At 36.2% G+C, this 27289-nt stretch overlaps 1 protein-coding gene across 6 annotated transcripts in view; it reads left to right on the top strand.

The window, feature by feature from the left end:
* Nucleotides 1–27289, top strand: part of LOC117168300 (pecanex-like protein 1) — a 249681-nt gene that overhangs the window by 59302 nt on the left and 163090 nt on the right. For 5 of the 6 annotated variants that reach the window (XM_033353848.1, XM_033353844.1, XM_033353845.1 and 2 more), the window contains 4 exons: nucleotides 5112–5255; nucleotides 5345–5592; nucleotides 15126–15394; nucleotides 16548–16601. In XM_033353848.1, the coding sequence (XP_033209739.1) occupies nucleotides 5112–5255; nucleotides 5345–5592; nucleotides 15126–15394; nucleotides 16548–16601 (715 nt within the window). The remainder of the gene's footprint in view (nucleotides 1–5111; nucleotides 5256–5344; nucleotides 5593–15125; nucleotides 15395–16547; nucleotides 16602–27289) is intronic. The other variant, XM_033353846.1, reaches the window with a different exon arrangement.

The following is a 27289-nucleotide window of genomic DNA, read 5'->3' as shown; positions in this document are numbered from 1 at the left end:
AATACGCTAATTAGCACAAATGGTAAGTTCCGACAGTGCCTACAAGTGTGCCTACTGGCCGCTAAATGGCAATACCGGTTTCATATGTATACACCTGGTACTGACTCCTAAATGTTCAAGATGCTCAGTGCATCTTGCGTGCACATTGCCTGCAGTTAAAATCATAATAGGATGAATAGATTCATGTTTCACATTGCTCCATATTCTCCTTACTTCATGCTTTAGTTGACTATAGTTATGAATCTTGGTTTTATAGATTGCGAGCAAATTCTGGTTGAGCGGACAAGCAATGCCCATGATGTAGGCTCTTTTACCTTTTTTCTCTGGCAACACGATGTCGGGCCGATGTACTTTGAGGCTGATTCAATTAAGGTTTCGAGTTGCAAATAATCAGTGATCGTTCCTGATTAATTGAGAATTCAATCAGATGTTTTGAATTCTCTGAATTCTTCTAAAAGTATGGAATTCTTTATGACTATTTTTAATGCATTAACTTTGGTCGAAAGGTGAACTGCTACTGATTTAAGACGAATGAATGAATTAATAATTAATCTGAATTTTTTCGAGTCTCTTGGATTCTGCAGAATTATCTCGATTTTTTTATAATTCATTTGTAATGTTTTGAATTCTATTAAATAATTTAGGATATCGCTTAATTTATTTCTAATTTTCTGAACTCTAATAAAATCATAGAATTCTTTTCAACTATTTACAAACTCATAAACTTCGGTCGATAGTGATCTACTATTGAACCAGAATGCACTCGTTTCTTTAAATGTTTCTTTAAAAGTGTTGGATTTTTTTTCTCTTTGCCGTTACAAGGTACAGCGATTCTCCGGGGACACCCTGTGGGTGTGGGGAGCAACTGCCATCTAATAATAACACCAACTCCCAGTAGAACTGCGGTAAATCACATCTATAGCCACGTCTCACGACCGTGAGATGGGTGGTCATAGGTCACGATAAAATCACAACGATATGCTGGCGAAACTATCGTGTGTCTTGAGGACATGAAACGATCCCAGGATAACAGTCTTTCGCCTCCATCTCGCAAGTCCCTTAGCATATTTTTGGCATGCGTGTATGACTTTAAGGTTACGATCCAGTGATAGTTTCGCACTTTCAATAGCACCGATCACAAGGACAATTACTTTAACTGAATATTTTAGTTTCATTCTTTGTATATATTCACTTCGCACATGGTCACCCTTCCGAGTGCTATCCCCGTTCAAAATGGCTGAACATCTGGACTTAACCCCAGTTGAGGTTCACCTTGCAGCTAATGCCGTCGGTTTTGCTTTACAATTCAATATCGTTCAATACTAATATACAATTTATAATTATTTACAGTATTACCGTATTTACAGTTATTCAGTTACATTACTATTTTTTATCCACTTATGTTTCTTCATAATGAGGTATGATAATGTTATTCTTTTTTCTCTCTTCTACTTATATCCTAATGTTAAGTTTACCAGGAGTGCCATCTTAATAAAATATTTTTTTACGTCATACACTTATATTGACTCCCCTACTTTTTTGTGACGTCTTTATGTCGTCATATATTTTATATAAAGCTAGGGTTCTATAAACATGTGTATTACACTTTAGGTTTTATATATTTATATATAGTTCAAAGTTTATCATAAGGGCAACCACGGGATTTCACTAGGAGCGGATGCCATTCTACAAGACTGCATCCGCTCGTGGCGATATCGCCGTAATGTTTCAGGTGTAACAACGTTTCACGACCGTGAGATAGGTGATTGCAGTCTGATGGAAGCAATTTAACGATCCGAAAAAATCTCTTGCAACCTGACGACATGGAGCGAACAAAGGAGAACTGCCTTCTGTATCTTTTCAGACTATTAAGCAGTAACAGGTTGGAACTTTCAAGATCGCTGATAATAAGGACGATTATCTTAACAGAATATTTCGTGTATAACTGTCGCATCTCCCTTATAAGGCCTCTATGCCCCTCTTTCTTTTTATTCTGCCTGGCTATGTTTCTGAAATTCAAGGAGAACTATGTCCGGCCTGGAGTGGACGACAGAAATTTTTGTTGAGAATATGAAGTTCCATTATATGCGACACTTCTCATTTTCGACTATTGACTCTCTTTCCTTATGAGCGTTTAACGAAGTGATTTCAGGGCTAATGCCGTAAGAGTGACAGAGATGGTAATAAAGCACTCTCAGTGCCACATTGTGCCTTTGGATGAACGTCTTTCTCGCATGAATTGGATAACTAGATAGTATGTTATCCTAGATGGTCGGGGTGTAAATGACACAGTCCACAGCTATCGTCGGGAATGTTTTGGCTTAAAATGTGGTGACGGTATGCTACAGTTAAGATAATTTGAGGAAAGCAAACGTTAGCTCACACAACATCGACTGATCCTTCACATTTCTGTGGAAATTGCCGCGCATTCTCTTGTCGAGATGCTGTTCAAATAAGTTTTTCTCCTGCGCTTTCTAGATTAGGGTCTTGAGAAGTTACTGCTCGAGATGGGTAGTGTTTGATCCATTTTGGTCACCCCTGATATTGAAATCAAGGCCAAGTATTTCAGCAGCCTCCTCCGCTGCTTTGAACACAACGGTTCCTTTGCCCACTTCTGCGTGTTTCTTGACCATTCTAAGAAGAGGGTCTCGCCCATTTGCGACTACATGTGCTGTACCCAGAATAAACCTGTTGTGAAGACATTCAAGATTAAGTATTCCGCGACCACGTTGACGGACATGTTTTTGTACATGTGCATAACTTTTTGTGACCCGTTATCGAGGCACCTGAGCTCGTCCTTCTTCTATGCAACCACTCCAAATGAAAAGAATACTACCAGGAAGGCAAACACGTTCGTTGCATATACTTTGTATCTCGTCGACAGTTCGGGGACGGGATCTGTCGGATAAGACGTTTTTATTTGCATCGGAAAGTATTCCTAACCGATGTTGTGACCTGGATGTGACTTTGCGGCTTTATAGCCCTTCTATCGCCGATATCAGTATCTTTAGTGATGCCATTCAGTTTTTCTTGCTTTAAATTAACCTTGGCGCATTTTTCTAACCCAAACTCCATTCCAATCTCTTGATAGTACTCTTCGACAATCTCTACAGCTACATTTATTTAATCTTTATTTTTAGCATAAATATTTTGATTGTTCATGTAAAATACATGAGTGTCATTATGCTTTCGATCTCCAGTTTAGCCGAAGAATTACTCTTGGGAATAGCGAAGTGCGAGAGATAGTGGCAATAGCGTGAGGCCTGAATAACGGCGCCCTGAAAGACACCTATCTAAAAGGTGACTTTGTTAGTTGTTTCCTATTCGTGAATGTGAATTTGACCTGGGGTGTTCACACTTTGCTTGTATTTATAATCGTATGGTGCAAATTTGATAAACAATTTGCTGCCTCATTGTGATTAGTTAGCAAATATATTTTCTTCTTCATAGATGAAGTAAAAATACAATTAGGTCATTCAATTCGTCTCAAATCAAGGTGACTTCTCTATTTTTGCATCAACTTTAAATTAATTTGATGAAAAAAGTTATGCTGTAAAAAACAGATTTTTCAAATATTATAAATGGCTAAGTTATCGGTTCTTCAAACAAATTTATTAGGATTATAGGTCGTTTATTAGGTTTAAAAAACGTAGCGTTTGATTAGCCGAATTTTGTTTTTTTCGAAATTATTACTGTTGTGACGAAGTTACCAAATTCGTATTGCAAAAAGGCAATAAAAATCGGGTAGGGACTCGCCGAAGCCAAACCTCTAGCAACTGATCCCATATAATACTATTTTAATAAATAACCGAAACAATTACTCAGCGTCTACCCAAGACTCAGGTCTGGACTACGTCAGCATTGTTAATTTGATTTATTTAGTATTAGAATACGAGAACTTAATTGCACAATAATTTTTGTAAAACGGACGGGAGGTAAAAATCACAACAGATCTCCGATCTGATTAATTTATTATAAGATCGGGCGGCCAGTTCTTTAGCCCACCCACAGCAGACCAAAACCTTTATTCCTATATTACACAGAAACACGAACCAGCTGAGGCACAAGCTGGGACGCAACTCGAGGAAGGATGCAACCCAGATGTCAACACTACAAAACTGACAGGTGGTAAACAGTGGTCAACACCAACACAGCGCAGCTACTCCGCGCAACTATTGGTTCAGCACCAATCAGGCATCATCACGGATAGCGGCCATGTACAACTAAACAAGGGGGTCTATCGAAAGCACAGGTCAAGCGCAAGTGGCATGGCGCGCTAGTTCCACGGTGAACGACGAGCGGCAGTACCTGACGGACCATCGGGTGAAACCCAAAGGGGCACTGCAACGCCGCGACGAGAATCAACCAACCATCGGCGGAGACTTGAGGCGACAATCTTATAACTACCCACCGATCAGCCAATGACAATCCCAGTAGCCCGTCAGACGCAGCGAACCGACAAGGTGGTGACTGCTATGAAAGCACGATTTAGCGGAGACACTTGTTCGGACCCGTCCCGCTGTAAACGCAGGCAAGTTCAAGATGAACCAGTTGCGGACTACCTGATCTGTATTTATGGGCTCTACCAGCTCTCGACTAGGCCAATGGATCTCGGGATCCACATAAATAGGGTATACGCGAATCTTAGATCCGATTTTAGGAGGGTCATCAGACGTTACGAATTTACCGACTACAACGGTCTGGCGGTCCTAGCAGTGGAATACGAATGCGTAGTATCCATATAAGGCGAGGATCTGGCTCCATCGCCCCTTGAAAAATCCCTTTTCCTTGAATATGCGTACAAAGGAAAGGGCCCTCCAGCTAAAAAGAGCAGTTCTATGGCCGCTATCACCCCGACTTGAGTCGATAGTGAAACTATATCCTTTTTGAATAAATAAAAATATGTTTCGATTTTACATAAAAATTGTTTAAGAGTCAAAGTTTACACAAAACTTATGTTTAAGAAAAAGATTGTTTTTATTTGCATTAAAAAATTATCCACAAAAAGTTTCTTTTTAATTTCCCTTCAAGTATCTTACTAATTTTTGTCATATTTTAACTAGTTTTTATCTTATTAAAAATATATATGCATGAATTTTTCTTTGTTTCAGGTAATTACCAAGAAACCGCAACAACAACTAGTTCATCCCCAAAGTCTCGAAACTATTGGGGCATCTAGTAAAAATGCCAATACTTCTGATGACAATAACTTGCCTCTGTATCCTCAAAGCTTGGAAACTATTAATTCAAAAAAAGTATGGATCTGGCCCTCATTTAAATATCTCAATATTGTTATATATAAAAAAATGATTTAGGTGTGCTGAATCGGTAATTCATTTTTTAGGTTTTAACGCAAAACACTTTGAAGCGTAATCAACTGCAGTTGCTGCCATATTTGAGTTATGGATCAGAAATCGTTCATCCGATAGCAGAACAAAGTGACGAGCAATTTTTAAATGAGAATCCAGGTGGTTTTCAACTCAGAAATGCGTATAGCCCATTACTAACCCGCAAAGAAGCAGATAACACTCATTTTAGTTCGAATCGCGATAGAAGGCTTAGTATTGGTGGATCCGAGAAAAGATTTTTAAGGTACCTATAAAGATACTAAAAATTTTGAATACATTCGTTGCAATTTAAACTTGATTATATAGTGGATGCATCTTTTAATTATAAAAACTCAAGGATAAAAAAGACTGCACTCTTGTGCACCCATGTATTTTACGCTAAATGAAAATACACGGTTGCACGTTATAAGCGAAACAAACAGTAATAATTATTAGACGGAACACTGTCTACATGACTTTTATTTAGTGACCTGTAAGAAACCAAAATAGTAATGTTTACTTATATATATATATACATATATTAATTAATTTATTCAGTATAAGACCCTATGGCAATAGTCCTCTCGTAATAGGAGATATATAAACTATTACTAAAAATACAGTCGTTAGTCGAAGTTTATTCTTGAAGTTATAATTATATAGTACAACAGAGACTTAAAAAACAACATATTAAATATCTGGTCGCAATCCTATAAACCAAGTGGTGTAATTGAGTTGTATAAATTAAAATATTAGTTTAGGTATTACATGTGTTTGGGGTATTGAGGCGCTCACTTAGTTAGGAAAGTTATCAATGTGTGATTTCTAGAGTGGTTTGTACATATTAATCAGATACATAAAAAAAACTTTTTAAGGGGAAAATAGGAAGGCGCTTCCCTAATTGAGACAGGCAGTTAGTTTCGAGTGAAACGCGCCTAACTTTAAAAGTTCGTTGTTATTTATACGTTCGGTGTCTTCGAATTATAATTACCTTTTTTCCTTTCTCGAAGTTTGGAATGGTCAGGCAGCTTTTTATCAAAATTTCTTAATAAATTGGAGATATATTGGGGGTTTCAGTGTGAAAGAGATTGTATAAAAATATAAATATATAATAAATAATATATAAGAATATAGGTTTTGTTGTATAATTTACGTCAGCCATATTGGTTCCACTATTATGAGTTTTGACATTTGGACTTATGATTCGAAATCAGCGACCCAAAAAGGCTATGAGTAGTAATTTTCGGTAGTACTGATTTTCGCTTCTGTGGTCCCGGGTGGACGATTTCTACAACTGATTGTGTGTTAACAGTTTCTCTTGCTTTCAAAATGAGATTTTGAGTCTTCTACCGCACCTCAAACCTCCGTCAATAAGTAACACAATAAAAGAGAATACTTTCCTAGTGTACGATAAAATCATTCCTCTGTACTGACTTATCTACATAGCTAGATGTAGTAGAAGACACAGCGCCTCAAGTTTTTACACATGTAACACCAGACAAACTGCAACTTAAAAGTTGTTTAGCAAGGTGTGTTGCATATCCTACAGGAAATCATTTGAATACGAGGGTAGTGTTATATCATGGTCTACGCTTTGTTTCCTTATCGGTCAGTTTATGCTTTGTGATACGCTTCTTACATATTGTTTAATGTTTATCTTTATAATATTTAATTTTGACAGATTAGGAATAGATAGAGAAGAATCTTTAGAAATAATGAATAGTTCGAGTTTTATCTCAAGTATGGAATACTTGGCAGGTTAATACAATTTTTGAGAACCACTCAGATCACTGACTCGTTTATATAGACATTTTTGTAAGATGTAAGATTTAATGTCTATTGAGTTAATCACATTACTGATCCGAAAAGATCGGACAACTATCTGTCGCGATTCACTGCTGCTCGCACATTGGTTTTCTCAAGCGACAAGGCTATCATCACACACTCAAACTGAGAAATCACGTGACTTCAAACATTCATTTAAATAATAAGAAAACCGAAAATAGCTTTGAAATAGTCGATGTCGATAAATTAAACTACTTGTTCTTAAGATAGGGTGATGAGGCAAATACACAGTTTGTGGAAAGCTATCCAATTTCTTTTCTTGAAGAAGTTCCATTTGTCCAAGGCTTTCGTATTCTGATAAGAAACTGGAGTATTGTAACAATAATTTCGATTACACTGATAAACGACGAAGTACTTTATTCAAAACGATCTTAGCTCTCTCCAAGGATGCACCTATTTTTATGGAAGGACTGTTTTTGAAAGGTCAGCGTACCATGTTAGGTCCGTCTTTTGTTCGCTGGTAATTCGTGGCGAAATGCTTATCACAAAACATCTCGTCATCTGTCAAAGTATTTTTAAAGTGAACTTCCTCCAACTCCCAGAAACTGGTTAAGTCTTCATGCAAGACTTCTGTTGAAATAGCCTGATGTGCTGTAACTAGAACGTTAATTTCTATTTTCTTTGTGACTGAAACCGGCCCAGATAATATTCAACCAAACACGGTACTTTGCGCAGTAAGAGAACCCAATATACCCTGTTGGAGACCAGGAAGTAAACATGAGCTATATTTATCGGCTCCTAAAATCAAATCAGCTTGATGGGAGCTAAAGGGATTTGGATCTGCTAACCCTAACTAAATCTTTGACTTCTTCCATTTTCGGCTTGGAAAGAAATAACAGCCGTAGCGAGTAAGGTTGAGTGTGAAAAATTTGGATGATTATTCAGAAAATGAAATGAAACTTTATCGCCTGCTTCTTTAGGCGCTACATGATTCAACCCCACCTTCACGGTGAAATTGCCGGGATCATTTGATTGTGACGCGAGAGAACCTGAAACTGCCAATTGAGAAGTAACCAATGTAGAGATTCTCCTTACAAAGGAGACACTTTGAGCTAGAAGTTGCATTTTGGCTCCTAACTCCCGATTGTTTTGAAGCCCTACTACAGGGATGTCTCGCAGTAAAGGCAATCGTTAGGCTTGTCTTAAGTGCCGTATGCTGAATACCCTTCGATTCAAGAATACCCAGATATTTATATGATTCGCCTGCAGCCATTGCCTCGATGTCATTTTCGAACTTTTTCTCTAACTCTGCAGTCCCTAATTCCCCTCGAATTAAATGCACTGTTCTACATTTATCTAGTCCGAACTCCATTTGGATATCATTGGAAAATTGCTTTGTGACATTGATCACTCGCTGCAGTTTCTAGCCTGAACAGCTTCAGGCCATTCATGTAAAGACGATGGGTCACTTGATGAACATCCTCATTATCATGAATTATGAACCTATGAGACAGGCTGTTTGGTGTTTTGCTCAATGAATTCAACGCTAAACAGAACCATAGTGCGCTGAAGGAGTTTCCTTGAAATATACTTGTCGTAAAGCGTATTGATCTAGTTATCCTTTGTTGTCCATGATCAAAATACGTGATTCTTGTACCCCAGAGCCTTATCGCATGGCTTAGAAAGTTAATAATGCGTGGGCAGATTTTGTAAGGTTTTAAGACTTCAAGCAAATAGTCATGCGGCACGGAAGCAAACGCTTGCTTGTAGTCAATGTATGCCATGTGTAAGTTCTTTGATGCTTACGAGCTTGAGCCATGGCAGCAACGTCTATATTGACTAGATCTTTACAGTCTCGTGAGTTTTTACAACATCCTTTTTGTTCTTCTGTAAGAATGTCATTCTCGTCGCAATGAGAATGTACCTTATCTGCAATGATAACTGAAAGATATTGATAAATTGTTAGAAGATAGGCTATCGGTCGAAAATCAGATGGATTTTGAGCGTCTGGTTTTTTGGTATCATATACGTAGTACCTTGGAGCATAAAACCTGGCATCAGATCTGGGTGTTCAATGATCTTCTGAAAACACCTTCCCAACGCAAGATGTACACTCGTCAGGTACTTGTACCAGAAGTTGTGCACCATGTCCGGAGCTGGAGCTTTCCAATTACTTGCCCTTTTCAAGAGCGCTGAAACTTTTAAAGCTGTGATGTTTTTCAGATGCATTTCAGGGCTATTGCTTATCCTTGCTTCCTCCAGTTTGAACCACGCAGTATCCCAATTGCATCTGGTCATTTTTACGCAAACACCCGACCAGTAGTTAGTCATATCTTCCAATTGAGGGACGTCGGTGCCTTGGTGGTTATTTGGCTTTACTCTCAGTTCACGATAGAGCCTTCTTGTGTCTGTCTGAAAGTTTTGATTTTGTTGCCTTCGTGCATCAATTTTCTTGTACCGACGCAGTCTGACAGTAAGAACATCAACTCTCTGTCGTTGAGAGTCTAAAATTTCATCCAATATTTCTGTTGTTAATGTCTCGATGTGCCGAGGGTGGAGGATTTTAGTAACATGGTTTATCAGCTTTCTGGTTCTATTTCCTTTTTTATATTGGGTTAATCGACCCAATTTGCACCTTACTTTGCTGACATCCACATCCAACCTGATCTTCCATGGTGGATCTCGATCCCTTGCTGGTACAAAAACTGCATTTGCAGGCCTAGTTTTCCGGCCCAACGGCAGCTGCACAGCTGCACAGTATACAAGAGTTTGCATCTCTAACGAAGTTTGTGCTACGTTCAAATACGTAGGTAAAACATTGCTGTCGAGATGTGCTATTAGTGCACGCATATCAATTGTGATGTTCATTTTGGACAGAGAATGCCTTAGTGTTGGTTCTACATATCTGAACTCTAGTAAAACATGACCAAAATTCCTTTCCAGGTGCTGTAGTTTTTCTAAAATTTCCCTATCCACATCATCGTTAGTAATATCCGGATTTGGTTGATCCGGTGCATGATGTTCATTATCCCTAGCATCTATGTCTTCAGCATCAATCAAGTCTTCGTTATCCACATCTTCCAAGGCGAGCTCATCAATAGGAAGCTGCCGTTCCACTTCTATTTTGATAGCAGCTATTTCAACAGCCGAAAGCAGTCTGTTTACAGATATTGAGTGTTTTTGAACTGCCAGATTCTGCTCATTTATTTTTGTGGCTAGCTCTGGGTATTTAAGTAAGAAGATTCTATGATGTTCTCTCCTTACACTTTGCCCACATTTTTCTGCCAAAAAAGAAAGGCGCATAACATCTCTGTTCATATGGTATGTTCATTTTCGTCGTTTTTTTGGTTGCTGAACCTCTGCTTCTGCCTCTGGTTGTATAAGGTCATCCACCTCTGGAGGATGTCGTGGTGTCGGATCATCAATAGGTTGAGGAAGGACATCAATTGTTCCTGCTTGATCGCTTGACGCGGCTTTTTCTAACTGATGTTCATTGTCGTCGTTTTTCCACGCCAAATCAACCTGTTGTTTAATCTCCATTGCTCGCTTTTCTCTAACATGTAGATTAGTCCTGATGTCCTTCACCTTAGCGATAAGATCTCTTAGTGCGACTTTTTGTATATTAGGATACCTTGCAGCAAATTGTGTTCTTACTTTGTATCCTTTTTCCATTTTCGTTTCAAATTTCGCACTTTCGTAATAGAGACGCACCAATTCCTCTTTCTTTGTGGTATCCCAATTGATGCTCTCCCACGGTATTTCTGTCGGCCAGCTGTTTGATTAGTTAGATCTGCCTGACTATCTCGCAGCTCACCATCGCCACCGTCTTGCATGTTGTGGCCCGCAGCTGTGGCTCCAGGGGCGCCCAGACGATCCTCGGGAAGCGACAAGCGTTTCAAAATTTTTATTATATTCACCATTATTCATTGATGGGTTTTAGTGTTCTACTTAGTCCCTCTGCTCTACGTTATCAGCCTATTTGGCATGGGGAACCCCGTCAGTAGCAATGTTACCGTCTATATTGCGGTCAAAGTCATTAGAGGAGAGCTCAAGCCCTACCGCGACATCAACGCGGAACACTATTATTATTTTGGGTTGAGACATTAACAGCCCCTGTCGCTTGGATGATCCCGTTACGTCTCCTTATAAGCCTTAAGCGTGACCCTTTAGGCCTCTCCACTGGGCGAGGACTACAGCCACGCTATTGGCTGACATGTCAGACTCATTGATGCAGTAACTGCATGTGAGTTTTACACGTTTCCCCGCATTCGTAGGGCAGTGACAAAGGAAATAAGTAGACGTCTTATTACTCTTGCCGCACATACAACAGAGGGAACTTCTTCAAGCCCTATGTTATGTCTGTGATTCCGGAGGTTTCCGTGTCCTATAAAGATTTTTGTTAGGGCCTTGACTTTATTTCTCCCGAGCTTGAGTAATTCCTTCGCTCGAGTCACTCTACACCTACAGATTAGGGGGGTGGTCGCATTGAGCGAGACACTCAATGAATATCCGTTCACAGGCCACCATATTAACAGAGGGCAGTTTCTTGGTCGCTGTGCGGTCCGTAGGTCATTCCTGTGCTGACTCCAAAAACTGGAGATCGGTCCGGGATGGACCTCGACCCAGGGATCCAGAAGGCCCGTGTTAGCTAGCCTCTTTCACTCTTCTATCATACTTCAATCATGCATACCAGGAGAGCCCCTTTAAATGGATCCTTTTCTAATCGTTCAGGAGAGCCCGTTTATAGGGTTCCTATCATTCATATCCTTACGCATGCAGGCCGAGGTCCGTTTGACCCCTACGTCCCACACGCTTAAGCCTCCCCACCTACTACAAGGTCTTACAGTCCCTAGGCGAGGATGATTCTCTAAAAAATTGAACTATTTTTCAAACATGCAAAAAATCAAATGTTTTTACAATGTTCTTTGGTGTGCAATCCAAAAAAGATAATATTCTAGAGATATGTCTGAAATTGTAAGTCCACTTTAACTTTTGTTGAAACTTTAAAACCTTAGATGTACTTGACAATATTAGGGAATAAAATGTTTTGAATTTCTTATTTAATTTTTAAACTATATATTTTATTTAGGTAGAAAAGGATAAAAAATAATTATCCCTAACAGTACAAAACGTGCAAGATTTCCGCGCCTTGGGAACGTTCCAGCAACGTTCTACTGGAACGTTAAAAACAGAAATTGCCATTATTGTTATAATTATATAGAAATATTGCATTAGCCGTAAAAGATAGGTCAACATGGCCTTGCTTCCATCAATTTTTTAAAGAATTTATTTATATTAAGAACGCAAATATGAAAAAATTTAACAATAGGTTCCAAAACAGTGGGTGGAATCCTTTGTTTGGTATCCCGACAAAAGTTTGTTTCTTTCGAGGAAACTAAATTTTAAAAGTTTTTTTTATACTAAAAAAATCTGCTCACGACTGCAAATTAAAATTGGTGTCACTGCATCTGCAAAGTTACAGCCAATTTTCTAACCTGTTTGTGAATATTGATTTTACTCTCAGATGTTATATATGTATATGAGGGCACAAATTAAATAGGTTCTGTATACACAGCCGGTACAGGTAAACCAATGGTCGGTACCGTTAAAAAAATTACCGGTACCACCGATTTTTTTTTCAAAGAGCTTATTTTAAGGATAGAGTCTAGACTGCTGGAAAAAATATTAAAACTTATTTTTTCTCCCATGTGTTTAATGCTACTGTTTTATCCTCAGTTTCGGTCAACTTGCTAGTTAATGTCCCAGAATAAAAAAACATTGAAAAGGGTAGGTCTAAAACTGAACTTATTTCTTTGAAAAATCACAGAAGACGAAACATAGAGATTCAGGGATAAAGGATTAGACCAACATTATTCTGGTGACCAGTCACATGTGTCCTTTCTTGCCCCTACGAGATGTTGGAAAGGAGTAGGGGTTTGACCAAAATTATTTCTTTGAGCAGTCACAGGGGTGACTTCCTGCCTACGCGACTTGTTGGAAAGGGTTAAGGATTTGACCAACATTATTTCTGTGACCAGTCACAGAAGTGCTTTCCTGCGCTGGCAAGATGTCGGAAAGGGCTAATGGTTTTACCAACATTATTTCGGTGACCAGCCACAGGGGTTCTTTCCTGCCCTCACGGGATGTTCTAAAAGGGATAAGGGTTTGTCCAATATTATTTCTGTGACCAGTAAGAGGGTTGAATTTCGTGAATTCCCTGAATTCCATAAAATCCTGAAATTCCGTGAATTTTGTGAATTCTTGGAATCTTACGACGCGATCTACGCACAGAGTGGGATGGCAGACTGCTCACCATCGCGCTGATGTCCCAATTTTTTCATAATCAGAGTTTTGATAACAAATTTATACAAATTGTATATAACCAATTTTGAATATAAACTATATACTAATTATATACAAATGAAATGTAAGTTTTATAAAAATGCTATACAAATTTTATAAAAGTTCAATCAAAATTTCATTTTCATTATACAAAATATTTGTTATACTTTATTTTTGTCAGAAACCTAATAGGTCAGTCAGAAGGGCTGCACATAAGAAGGATAATTTAGAACATTTTAACATTTTAAAAATATGACAAAGAACCTTCTTCGTAATTAAGTTATTTTTCTTTCTTTCATTTTTGGGAATATTATGAGTACTCCAGGAGCGACAATTACGAGGTTCTTCAATATAAGGAAACATCTTTTTATTTACTTTTTTCAAGATCTACTTTAGCTAGCACAATTCAGATGCCTTAGGACTGCTGATATGTTATTTCTTAAACTAAAAAGAAGGTCTATACGAAGATCCGTTTCTTAGAAAAACTTTCTGCAGGTTTATCTCTTCAGACAAAAAGCGACCGACCTAATAACGATCTAATGAATAAATTCTGCAATTTAATAAGAATAAGGACGTTGCTAATGAAGACGTAAATATAAGTATTTCTTCGGAATTTAATCTGTTAATTACAGTATTTATAGAATGAAATTCAAGATATTAGAAATTTTAGAAGTGTCTGTGTTAGAAAAGACTGTTAGACGGACTGAGTATTTGATTAGTATCTAAAGGCAAGAAAGTATTTTAATGATAAAATTAAATAAATACAAACTGAATTACTTATGTGTACCTTGTGCGCCAGGAATTTTTTTGATATAATAACGGTTTACCATTGGGACTATCTGTCATAGCGGAACGATTTTGATGTAACCGAACTTTGATTTACCTCAGATTTATCGAAATACATCCCTTCTAAGCTGTATTCCTAATGCGAGTAGTTTCTAGCTTGTTCAGGTATAGAATTATTGTATATAATAATTTTCTCTGAAATGTTTACTTATCCATAATTATAGTTCGTTCGCTTTTTCGTACGAAATCATAAACAATGTGAGCTATTCGTTTGCAGATGATTTGATGGAAGAATGATGATCTTATCAGAAAATGTTTTATACAAAAAAGTTGTATTTTAACGAAATATTCCATTTTTGTGAAAGACATTTTTTTCTGGAGGCTAAATTCTTCTAAATAGACCATCAAATTCATAAAAATGTGCTACTATAAACCCTGAATTATAGTACACTAGCTGTCTAACAAGACGACCTCCGGCAAGACGACCCGCTTAACATATCGACGGGCGAGCGCTCAACGAAACGACGGCGGAGGCCGTACCTCTATCTACTCCACTTTCTTCTCTGCAATGCACACGACCTAATGTGTCACTTAACACATAAGTTCACTCTACACCGCATACGCTCTCAGCGCAGAATAGTGGGGACCCCTCACGCCGTCGTCTTGCCGGACGGTGAAAGTCCCGCGTTCGTCATCTTATTGGACGGCTATTGTATATTATTTTTTTCATTCTTAATTCAAAAAATTCTCGAAGTTAAAAATATTTCTTTAAAATATACTGGCTGTGGGCGTGTTAATTCAGTCGTATTTAAATGAAGAAAAAAGATCGGAAACGCGTTGAGAAACTATAGAGTATTTATTAACACTGATTTTTTAAAACATTAGGTTCATTGGTGACACAGCAATCGACAACAACTCAGCAAATTCTCGCGAAGCTTTGCTTGAAGGTTCCGAAGCTGGTACTAAAAGGAGGCTCAGTAACGCTAGTCAGAGCAGTTCCGAGCTTTCTGACGGCGATAGACGAAGGGAAAAGCGACAAGAGCAGAGGGGAGAGAAATTGAAAAACTTCAATGATCCACTCACCGAGAGTGTCGTTGGGATCAACTGGCTTTTTGAGAACGGGGAATTCGGTGTGAATGCTTGGGCCAATAAAAGTAAGTGTGAATTATTATTCTTGAAAAAAACACTTATTTTAAATAGAATTTAAGATCTGACCAAAGTGAGTACTTGCTCGCACATGACACCGGGCACTTTAAAATCCCATTTAATTAACATAGGGAAATTTTGATTTTTCGAAAAGTTGAACTCATGTTCCATGATATCATTGAAACGTGCTAAGCTTTTGAGGGATTGAAGAGAAGCGACTACGAAATAAAACCATACTAATGACTTTTATTTCCAAAACCCACCCTCACCCTCCCCGCAGCGCCAAAGATATGACACAAAAATAAAAAAACTACATTTTTACGATTATTCTTACTTTTTAGCAATTTGCGTCGTCTTGTTCATACAAATAATTACTAATGAACAATCTGAATATTTTCCATGACTTTTTAAACAATTTTCAATTGTTTAAACAAACTTTAATTATTTAAATAATTATTTATTCCTAAAAAATGTGAAAAAGAATCGTGTTTTCTGATTGAAATGTAGTTGTTTGTCATTGTTTGGTAAATATTCAAATTGTTCATTAGTAATTATTTGTATCAACAAGATGACGAAAATTGCTAAAAAGTAGCAATAAACGTAAAAATGTAGCTTTTTATTTTTGTGTCAAATTTGGGCCGCTGCGGGAAGGGTGAGGTTGGGTTGGAAATAAAAGTTATTAGTATGGTTTTATTTCGTAGACACTTCTCTTCAATCCCTAAAAAGCTTAGCACGTTTCGATGAAACCATGGAATATAAGTTCAATTTTTCGAAAATTCAAAATTTCCCTATGTTAATTAAATGGGATTTTTATTTGCCTGGTGTCACGTGTTAATATTCGAATTTTGAAAAAAGAAAAATACATGTTGATTATTTTCGAACACAAAATGCGAAAAAATTGTTTTGTACATATGTGTGTGTGTGTGTAAACTACCGAAGACTATTTTTCAACTATGACAATTTTGAAAAAATGCACTATTTAAAATGTGCATGTGCAAGTGTGCATTTTTAATTGGCAAAACAATTTTCTTTTCAAATGTAACCAATTGCAGAGTTAGCGCATTAACATTTAGAAACTTCGTGTAAAATAAATTACCCAAATATATGTAATAAGAATAAGAGTATTTACAAGTTTCATCTTTTTCTAATTAATGCTGCTAGTATTTTGGAGTTTGAAGAGTTTTGACGATACGGATACATCAGCTTATACTGGATGTAAGTTTTTAGCGGTAAATTCACTTTTTTAAAAACAATATTATACTCGGACGGTGTAATAATGATTATTTTTCTTCGATAAAGGGTGCTTCTGGCCGTAAGCATCTCAATATGGAAAATTGGTATATTAATAATTTCAAAACTAAAATTTGTAACGCGCGTGTGCGAAATAAATCTTTTAAATTATTATATTTCCATATTTTCTTACACTCCACGCTGGAAACGTACGTACATTGATATTTCAAAAAATTCCTTGTCGCCCACCTTATTTATCAATCGACATTCTTCTGTGAAGCGAACGGGTGTCGCTTTTGGCGCTCTTTGGTTTTAGTTTTGAATTTGCAGTAATTTTGGTCGCTATTCATGAGTTTTATGTGGCAAATGGCGTTTATGTGAGAAGCGTGACGTCATCGACCCATTTATTGACAACAAGTTGCGAATAATATTGTTGTTTCCGGATATTCACGCATATTCAGAGCTTTTGGAAAATGCGATTAACTTTGATGTCGATTCCGGCAAAACTGGTGAAGAATGTACTCCACCATATATTGGTCGAGCCGCTGCAAATGCTTCAGAAAGTCTGCTCCCCGAAAAATCCAAAACGAAATACATTGCAATGTAAAACCGATTTGTAAAATTTACAACAACCATTAACGTATGCAGGGCCGACTTTGGGCGTGTGTGAGCTGCGCCGTTTCACAGGGCGCCTTGAGACCTTACTCGACCTGTTGACCTGCCTTTTCAGGTATTTGGAACGATGATAACTTTATATCTGATTTTCTTATTCTAGATCCCATGAGCAGTATTAGCTTCTATACTAGTCCGTTAAAGGATCTGTGTTCATCCTCTAACTCTAATCTCTTATTTGGATTGACATATTTTGGCGCCCTAGCTAAATGACATAATAAATAATAGCTATAAGGACGAGACTCATTTAGGATTGTATATTTTTTCGAGAAGTATAATTCTATTACGTCTAAAGCCGCCCAGTCTAAATCTTTACTCCTTCTTCGCTTCAACCATAATTCAAGTTAAGCTGTTTATTACATAATATCATGCACTTTTGACTAACTAAACACAGAAACTCAAATTTATCCCAAACATCGTGTAGCTTAAAGAAGGGCAAAATAATTATGCCCCACCCTCTTTTCGAATTTCCCTATCGAATCAACTTTTCCTCATTTTTTCACTTTGAAAACTTTTGGTAAACTATGTTCTTTGCTCATCATTTTCGCTCCCCCAAAATAATCAGTCGCTCATTATCTTTTGCCCCCAACACTTCAACTAAGCATGAAATAAGTTATGTACATCAAAAGTATTTGCGAACGAGATGAAATGTCGTCAAAGCCGAAAAAACTACCCGGTGCACAATATTGAAAAAACAAACTTCTTGCTGATAAAGAAACAGAAAAAAAGTGCAAATGCGTTCAAAAGATTCTTTCCAGCATGCCAGATCAGCAGAGAACTCTACAAATTGTACCAGGAACTTCAAGAAAGTGAGCAATAAAGGATCAGTAAGACAATTGTGGAGAGACTTACAGGACAATGTATACTGAATGGAGCTAACGAAAGTCAAACAAAATCATAGAGAACTAGTGACTAGTGTTCGTATAACCCGAAGAAAAAAAAATATATGTATATATTTGTCGTTGTTGAATACGTATATAAATATGAGTATAGAAATTAATTACAACAGAGTTTAAAATGAGGAACAATAATTATAATATGAAAAAGATTGCGTATGTAATGGAATGTAATTCTGAGACCTCAATGGAGGTGAGAAAAGGAATAATAAAACTATTTGATTGATTTGAAGATTCTTTCCAGAATCCGGTAAGATCCTGTATGAAATATTATTTCAGGTGAATATCCTCAGCAAATTAATGAAAAATTCCTCCGCGGTTCTTTTACTAATTAATAAACCGTTATGATCATGCTAGAGTGTTTCAGACGATTACCAAAATAAAGGTTATGAGAGCGCTTTGATAACAGCGAAGTAAAATAAAGCAGCTTGATTATGAAACACCAAACGAATCAATAGAAGAGCCAGAACGATTGTTCAAAGTTTTTTTTCACGTAATTTTAGATATTGCGCGTGTAATTAAAGAACGATTTGAGCAATTAGAAAATCATAAGATTTATTCATTTTTGTACAATTTAAAACAGGTTTACGAATACTTTGCTCTCAATTATAAGAACAAAAAACTCATAACAATGAAAGTGATATTAATGGCAAAGAACTCTGCACTAAGCTAGTACATTAAAAATATATGCTACCGGATACTGCGAAAACACCTATTGATGTATTAAATTTTATAATCGAGAATGATTTAGGTGAAATTTTCTCAAACTCTCTGGCAGATGATAAGTTGAGCTCTTGCGCAATATTGTCTATTGAAAACAATCTGTTAAAATTATTAGATTTTTCTGGTCTTGTAAAGATTTTGCGGATCGAATTTCGTATCTCTAATATGTATATATTCTGTAAATATGTATGTAAATAAAATATAATTCTGTATTTTAAAAACGTATTATAGAAGTGCATTTATTTAATATATTTATAAAAAATTAATTCATAACAATTGTTAGTAACAATTATGTAAAAAACTTACAATTCTGTATTTAGTAAAAATGAGTGAATTCATAACAGGCACTTTGCTACATGGCCGCTCTGTCCCACCCCCCGAACTGTTTCTGCATTACGTTACGAAAGATTAGGACATTCCTGCTGTCCCAACCAAGAACATGAAAAGTCGCACTTGCCATAAGGGTCAGTTTAGCGTTTAACATGGATTACTCTCACAGATGTAACCCCTGTTTTTGGTAGAACGTGACGTCAGGGCAACTTAACCGCCGGGGAACCGAATCGCCGAGCCAGGTCATTATTCTCAGCCTTACTCCTTCTAACACTTTCCCCGGTTCCCTGGATTTTCTGAAAATGTGAGTTTTGAATAAACATAGAATATTGAATGGAAGCTAAACTCACTTTTTTTGCACTCTTATCTTATGCTGCGTTTCTGGCTCTAAAACTAAAATGGAGTTCTTACTTGTTTCCATTTTTGTTGCGAAAATTTTTACGACATATTTTTTGTCCGTTTCTTAGATTAGCTTCTTGTTTTCTATTCAGCAATCTCATAGTAATTAAATAATGAAAAACTTGTAATTAATTAATTTTTTATTAAAAACAAATAAAATCGCAAGAATTATGGAATGATATTTTATCAGGCCTATAGACCGGGAAATGGGAAAATTTTCTAGACGGGGAAAAACCGGAAAATGATAGTAAATTGATTTTCTGCTCGTACATTTTACATATTTTTAAAACGATCAGTGTGTCCAAGTTATATTTCAGTAGTTTTTTACAGAATTAGTTGAAGTGCTATGTTCGTATTACACTGTACTTCTGAGCATGGTAATGTAAAAATAATTTATTTGAAAAGACGATTTTGAATTATTTCAAAATTTAAATATTTTCAGATGTTAACTTTATAAATGTTTTATATTGAAAAGAACTTCGTAATAATCGTTTATAATGAAAGATTTTGATTAAATATAAAATATCGTTTCACTTCAAAGTATTCCATTTCTAGCAAATTCAAATAAAAAATTGTTTACTCACAAAGAGAAGAATGATTTAATGTTTTACAATATTTGACGATTTACGATTTTTAAATTTCTTTTAAAAAAAGTAAAAGTTGTGAGTGAAATTAAGCGGGCGGATTTCACAAAGACCTTAACGCTTGGATTCAGCCAGCTTAGTAGGAAATAGATCAATTCTAGTATTTTTGTAAATAAATATTGAAGAGTTATTTTTTGTAGGACAAATGTGTGTAATTTGAAGAGTTATTTAGAAGCTTCGAAAAGATTTCAAATTAATTGAAGAATTGAAATGATTTCAAACAATTTAATCACAGTGTGAGTACCGATCAAGTCTGGCTATTCTTACCGAAATTTCGATAAAAAAAGTCAAAAACTTTTGTATAATTTTTAAAAAAATAAATTTTTGTTATTCTTCCTGCATGTGGATAATCATATTGCCGCCAGAAATGACAATCCGAATGTCTGTCGTTTTTAAAACCCGGTTTTGAACTTTTTTTCCTCTCTTTGTTTTTCCAAAATAACGGTTTTTGTGGAACAGCATAATGTTAAACTTCATGTTTTTTTCGAAACGTATAAATTTAAAGAAAAAATGTTATAGGACAAAAATTACTTAGAATTGCTCGAAGATTACGTAAGAATTTTTTCAGATTTTTCGTCAAGTTCATTCTTTTCAAAAAAAAGATGAAATTATATGTTACCTAACACAAAAAGTTATAATGTCAAAATTAAAAAATTGGCCCAAAACCTTCTGAAAAAATTCATACGTATTCTTTGAGAATTTCTAAGCAATTTTTGTACTATAACGTGTTTACGTTAAATTTATACTTTTCGAAAAAAAATCCTGAAGTTTAACATCACGTTGTTTCACAAAAACCGCCATTTTGGAAAAACGAAGAGGGGAAAAAAGTTCTAAACCGGGGTTTTGAAAACGTCAGATATTCGGACCGTGATTTCTGGCGGCAATATGATTATCCAAATGCAGGAAGAATAACAAAAATTTATTTAAAAAAAAAATTGTACAAAAATGTTGACTTTTTTTTTAAACTCAAAAATAATAAAGTTACTGGATTTTTTTTACAAAATAAGTTGCAGATTCTGAAAAAGCAGCTTTGAAAATCTCCTATATAGTATTTTGGTAAAAAATAACTTTGTTTTTCCAAGAGAATTGTGTACTTGAAAATGTGTGCACACAAATGTGCATTTGCACATTAATCGGTTAACTGCATTTGATTTAAAATTATTATATCAAAGCCGTTGATACCTTCCATATTATACATTTAAATTAGTGAGCCTTTGAATACAAACTTTTTGAATTAAACAACTTTTAAACTTTCATTGTGAAATTTTAAAATTCAAGTCTTGTACTAGGATTGCTTTTATTTTCTGTTAAAATTTTATTCTTTCAAATGCAAAAATTGTAGCTTCAGAGTTCGAACTCTTTATTCTCATTGACCGTGAAAAATGTTCGCGAAGGGAAATCTATTAATAAAGATTTAGGATTTTTCTGAACTATCAATTTTCTATTATTAAAATTTCTAAGTGCTAGATTCCATAATAAAAACGAGAAATAGACAGAGAAAATATATGGTGAAAAATGTTGGTAACAAATTTATAGTCAAGTCAGGAGTTTGCAAGAGCTTTACGTTTGAAAATTCCATTAATTTGAGAGAGAAGTGCACCGCACGAAAGAGTGAGAGAAAAGGGAGGCTCGCATTTCATTTAATAATCTGCGCTGATTCTGCAAAAAAAAACTACAAAAAAAACTACAAAAAAGGTTGAACTCTGCGTGAGTAATCCGTGTAAAACGTACGACTGTGACCCTTATGACAAATGCGATTTACCATGTTATTAGTTGGGACAGCAGATTAGGGTATTTTATTTTCTGAAATTTGTATTTCACCCTACGACCTAATATGAACGCTCCCGAATTTTGTTTGCATTCATACTCCCAGTAATTGATCATTACCTAAAGTTGTAATATGTTAAAATAATAAGATGCGCTTTACAGCCAGGTACCTGTTAAGGTCTTCTAGGGTGGGTAAATGCATTTGCGGATAGACCGTAAAAGTGTCAAATGTAGCAATGTGTGGTGGGGAGGGTATTCCTTGAGTCTGTCATTCTAACGAATGAGCCTGTCTTGCAGTAGAAAAAAGTAAAAAGCCCAAGTAGTTGTAAAGGATCTGGGTTTCGCGAAAGAAAACATTCTTAAATATAATTTGGATAAAAGTACGAAATCCAGCAGGAAACATTTTTGGTCTTAAATTCTTCTGAGTTCTTGTTATAAATGCCACCATATTGAATTTCCTAGTAAACGAGCAATTATTTTGACAACTTCATCTTGTATATCGGTCTTGAAAACATAAGTATGTTGAGTTTCAAACATATGTGACATGTTTTACTACCACAACTGCATCAGCAAAGTTCAGCTTAATTTTTCGGTCTCTTGGGCGTTAATGGGATAAGACTGAATTTCTTAACCAGGTTTTCTTTATCCTAAAAATCGGAGATTTGGAAAGTTATTTGCTGAGTCGTGTCTTAAGGGAAATTTCCATTGATCCATTGGTCGATGTTATTTTTTTGCCATACGCGGAAGACATAGTTGAACTTGCTGAAAGTCAATACGTCCAAGACCAGAGAAGATCAGAAGATCAGAAGGGATTGTTTAAAATCCGTGTTAACTCTTAACCTTTTTGTACGTTCTGGATTGAGCTCCTAAATACCCTACATGAAACAGGACTGTTCCATGTAGCTATATGCTTGTCCGGTACACGGAAAGTGAGGGCCTATTTAAAATCTCCGTAGTGAAAATTGTGTTAATAGTATATAGAATAGTTGAGCCTTTAACTCAACTCCTTTGTACAGGTCTTTGACCTGGAAAAATATCGCAGCTGAGTAGCATTATGTGTTATATATGTGTTGTATAAGCTGTCATTGAAGAAATAAATCATTTATCTAAATCAAGTCATAAAATTCCCTTTTAATCATTTCTTTAAAGAATTTTTTTAAACCTTTAGAACTTCGTAAGAGAATGTTTCAAATATTGGTCAATGTAGCGATATTAATGAAAAACTCTGATTGCTTGTGCAACCTTTTGTTAAAGAACACCACTCATTGCTCTAATTTGAAACTATGAATAATATAATAATAATAATAGAAAATGTCTCATATTTATTTTCTATTCGCAAACAATTTTATTTTCCTATTTCTTTATATTTTAATATTTATTTAATTCGTATTTTACTATTTTAGTTTATTTTATTCTTATTATACTATTTTTATATACTTAATTCCTATTTTATATGGAAATAGTAATAACCAAAATATAAATGTTAAATTGAATGAAGAAAAATGAGGATTTTCTATTTTAAAAACTTCTCTTAGAGTATAAATGTTAAAAATTTGAAAAAAAATTGCATATGAAAAAAATGTTTAAAAATTAATGTTTTGCTTTGATTTAGATAAAGAGTGGTTATGTTACCTAATAAAGTTCTGGTAAGTATTTATGAACAAATTTAAATAATTTTAATTAATATATAATAATAACGAAAAAACTAACCAAAAATGCGGTCAGCCGGAGTCGAGTCCAGTCTTTCCAGTCATAAATTCTGAGCGCTACCTCCTGATCAACTGCAAAATCTGATAAAATATAATGTTTAAAATTGCATAAATTAATTAATATAATTAATTCACTTATAAGCTGTATTTCGTCAACACTGGGTAGGAAACAGTCGGTAGTGGAATTCTTCTATTTAGGTTACGTTTAATTTCCTTATTTCTAGGTAAGAATCTTAACTGTGAATTTGTTACTAATTTAGCAACTCCTACCACTATTCTAGTCAAGCCGACCACAAAAACGTGCGTTATCCTCGGTGTAGTATCAAAATAAATGGGTTCATTCTACAGGCACCTGTCCGACCGCTGATTTCAAATCCAAAGTCAAAATGTCAGAATTAAAAATCGTGATTCCAACATGGCTGATCATAATTGTAGAAATGAAATGAATTTGACTAAAAGTTGCTACGCAGGGATTTTTAGAGTATTATGAGTATTTATTTTTTTGGAAAAATCGTTAGAGAAAAAATAATTTAACTTGAAAAAAATGATTATCTGAAGTAAACAGTTATTTCTGTTTAAAAGTCTTAATACAAAGATAGTTTAATGTAAGTTAAGGTATACAAAAAGACCTAGGATTGTTAGTGACTTCAATCTAGACACACACATATGTAAGTTAAGTTATACTAAGAAAACAAGTGTTGTTAGTGATTTCAATCTACATACACACGGATGCGCATACTTATTAAAGCATAAAGTAACGAAGTTATTTTTCAAACCTCGATTTAATGTTTTTCTTACTATTTTTGCTCTTTTTTCATAAAATAAGTAATTAAAATAGTTAAAATTATTTAAAAGTATGTAAAGAACTTTAAACTTAAATTCTTTTTCAATTGAAAGGGCTCATGTGCTCAATTGTTATCTAGTTGAAATAAATTTGAGTCATTATATAAAAAGATTTTATTATGAAGATTAAGGAAAAGTAGTGATTGTAAGAAATAGGTAAAGTAAAACAAGTGTCAATGCTGGAAGAAAGACTATACAAATAAAAGATGCCTCTTGATCAGATATTTATAGACGAACGGAAGCGAATTTTCATGCGAAAACTGACGAAGAACTGTCAGACTTTTCTGAACGTGTGGATGCGCTACCGGCCTTTCGATTTAACTGTACAGTCTTGACCTGTGCAGTTAAAACTGGAAGCCTACTAAACGTGTATAGCTGGCTTTAGCGCCCGATTGTGCCTTTGGATGTGGGTTGTCCCCGCATGAGTTGGACAACTAGATAGTATGTGTGCTAAACACTCGGGGTGTGCATAGGACGCCCTGCAGCTATCATCGGGAATGCCTTGGCTCAAAATGTGGCGACGGTATGTTAAGGTGGAAATGACACCGTCTTGACATCCTAAAATAAAACCCTCCGTGCCAGACTTCAATCCGGGTGACTTAAGGAAAGCAAAAGTTAGCTCACACGACATTGACTGATCCTCTACATTTCTGTGGAAGATGCCGTGCATCCTCTTATAGAGGAGTTGTTCACGGAAGTTTTTCTCTTGTGAGAAAGTCTCCTCCGCTGCTTTTTAGGAAAACGCTCCTTTGCCTACTTCTTCGTGCTTTATGACCATTTTAAGAAAAGGGTCTCTTCCATTTGCGACTCTATGTGCTGCACCCAGAATAATCCTGTTGTAAAGACATTCAAGATTCAATATTCCGTGACCACCTTGATGGCATGAGATGTAGAGTCGCGGAACAGAGGACTTAAGATGCATCCTTTTGTTCATGTGCTTAACCTTTCATGTCCCGGTATTAAGGGATGTGAGCTCGTTCTTCGTCCATGGAACCACTCCAAACGAATAGAGTACGACCGGGACGGCAAGCATTTTCGTTGCAGATACCTTGTTCCTCGCCGACAGTTCGGAAGACCAAATCTGCCGGATGCGACGTTTGTACCTACTTCGGATAGTATCCTTTATAGATGGGAGATCCTGAATGCGGCTCTGTGGCACGCCCAGGTATGTATAAGTCTCTCCAGCGCAAAGGTGTCGCATAGCGCTTCTATCGACGATCTCAGGCTCTTCAGAGATGCCATCAATTTTTTCTCGCTTCAAATAAACCTTGGCGCATTTGTCTAACACAAATTCCATTCCTATTTCTTTAGTGTATCGTTCGACAATCCCTAGAGCTAGACCTAGTTGCTCTTTGTTTTTAGCATAGATCTTAAGATCGTCCATGTAAAATACATAAGTGACCTTGTACTTTCGATGTGCAGGTTTGCCGCGAAAGTACCCGTCGGAATGGCGAAGTGCGAGAGACTTCTTTACAAAATACTTTGACCTCCTCTGGTTTGAGCGAGTTGTCGAGAGTAACTGCAGGGTCTTGGAAGACCCGTGATGGGTCAGAGAGAAACTTGATTTTCTCTGACCTACCTTTCTCTCCGCTCTAGACTTCTCTAGTGTCAGATAGTTTCCGTATTCTCTTAACAATATGCTGCCTGATGGTCAGCAGCTTTGACTGGTTAAGTGTGTGATAACGGGTCCGCAGTTCGCGCGAAGGTCTACGAACCTTGGTGATAAAATTCCTGCCAGATGTGATGTAGTCAATTACGTACTGAATGCGGGACGCATACTGTCTTGCCCAGCCTATCTTTATGGCGAGTTGATGAATTCGTCTTTTGGTCTTATGATCGACCGTTGGTTTTATTTTACGGTTCGCATCGGCGAAAGCTCTCGCTGCATTATATACACCACAATTGATAGTCCAGAGGTTGGATTCTTCGGAAAAATGTCCACGAAGGTCGTCATCGATTTCAGCCAGATCTTTAGACTTGAGAGGAACCTGGGTGTTGATGGTTCTCTGGGTCATAAAGCATCGCTCTTCCCCTATCGGATACCTGCCCGTGGTTGGTCTTAGTGTCGCCCATCTTTCTCTATTATCGGCTTGGTCTGGCTGTGGAAGAGTAGGCGTTCCACTTACATAGCCCCTTTTTTGGAGTAGTCCGGCATGGTTTCGCAGACTTTGAGTTATAAAATTTCCCTATTTCTAGGTTTTTAGAAATCATCTTTGGTGGATTCAACAGGAATCAGTATGATCGCTACAATTCAAAAAGCTTGAAACATAAAAATAAATTATTATACGAAAATATATATTTTTTATTTTATTTGAAAAGAAATTGGATACATTCGGAAGGAGTAAAATGGATAGTCATTCGGAAATACTCGGCGATATTCGAAAAGAAATCGGAAACATTCGACGACATTCGGAAATGATTGGAAAGAAGTGCGAGAGTGGGACATTCAGAAATAATTGGGAAAGGTTCATGGAACAGCTCGAAGTTCGAAAAGACATCGGAAGCAAAGTTCCCACACAGTTCGGAAAGGTTCAGAAGGGAACCTCTTTCCGAACTCTTTCTGAACCCGTTCCGAATATTTTCGATGTGTTCTTTCCGAAACCTTTCCATTTCTTCCGCTAGGGCTTCATACTTTACTTCAGTCCCATCTTCTATTTCTTAAGCATTAAAGAACTTCCTCGTTTCTTCTT

Source organism: Belonocnema kinseyi, chromosome 2 (assembly GCF_010883055.1).
Source record: "Belonocnema kinseyi isolate 2016_QV_RU_SX_M_011 chromosome 2, B_treatae_v1, whole genome shotgun sequence".
Classification (NCBI taxonomy): Eukaryota; Metazoa; Arthropoda; class Insecta; order Hymenoptera; family Cynipidae; genus Belonocnema; species Belonocnema kinseyi.
Note: the sequence above shows the minus strand (reverse complement) of the source record. Positions and strands in the feature narration are given on the sequence as shown.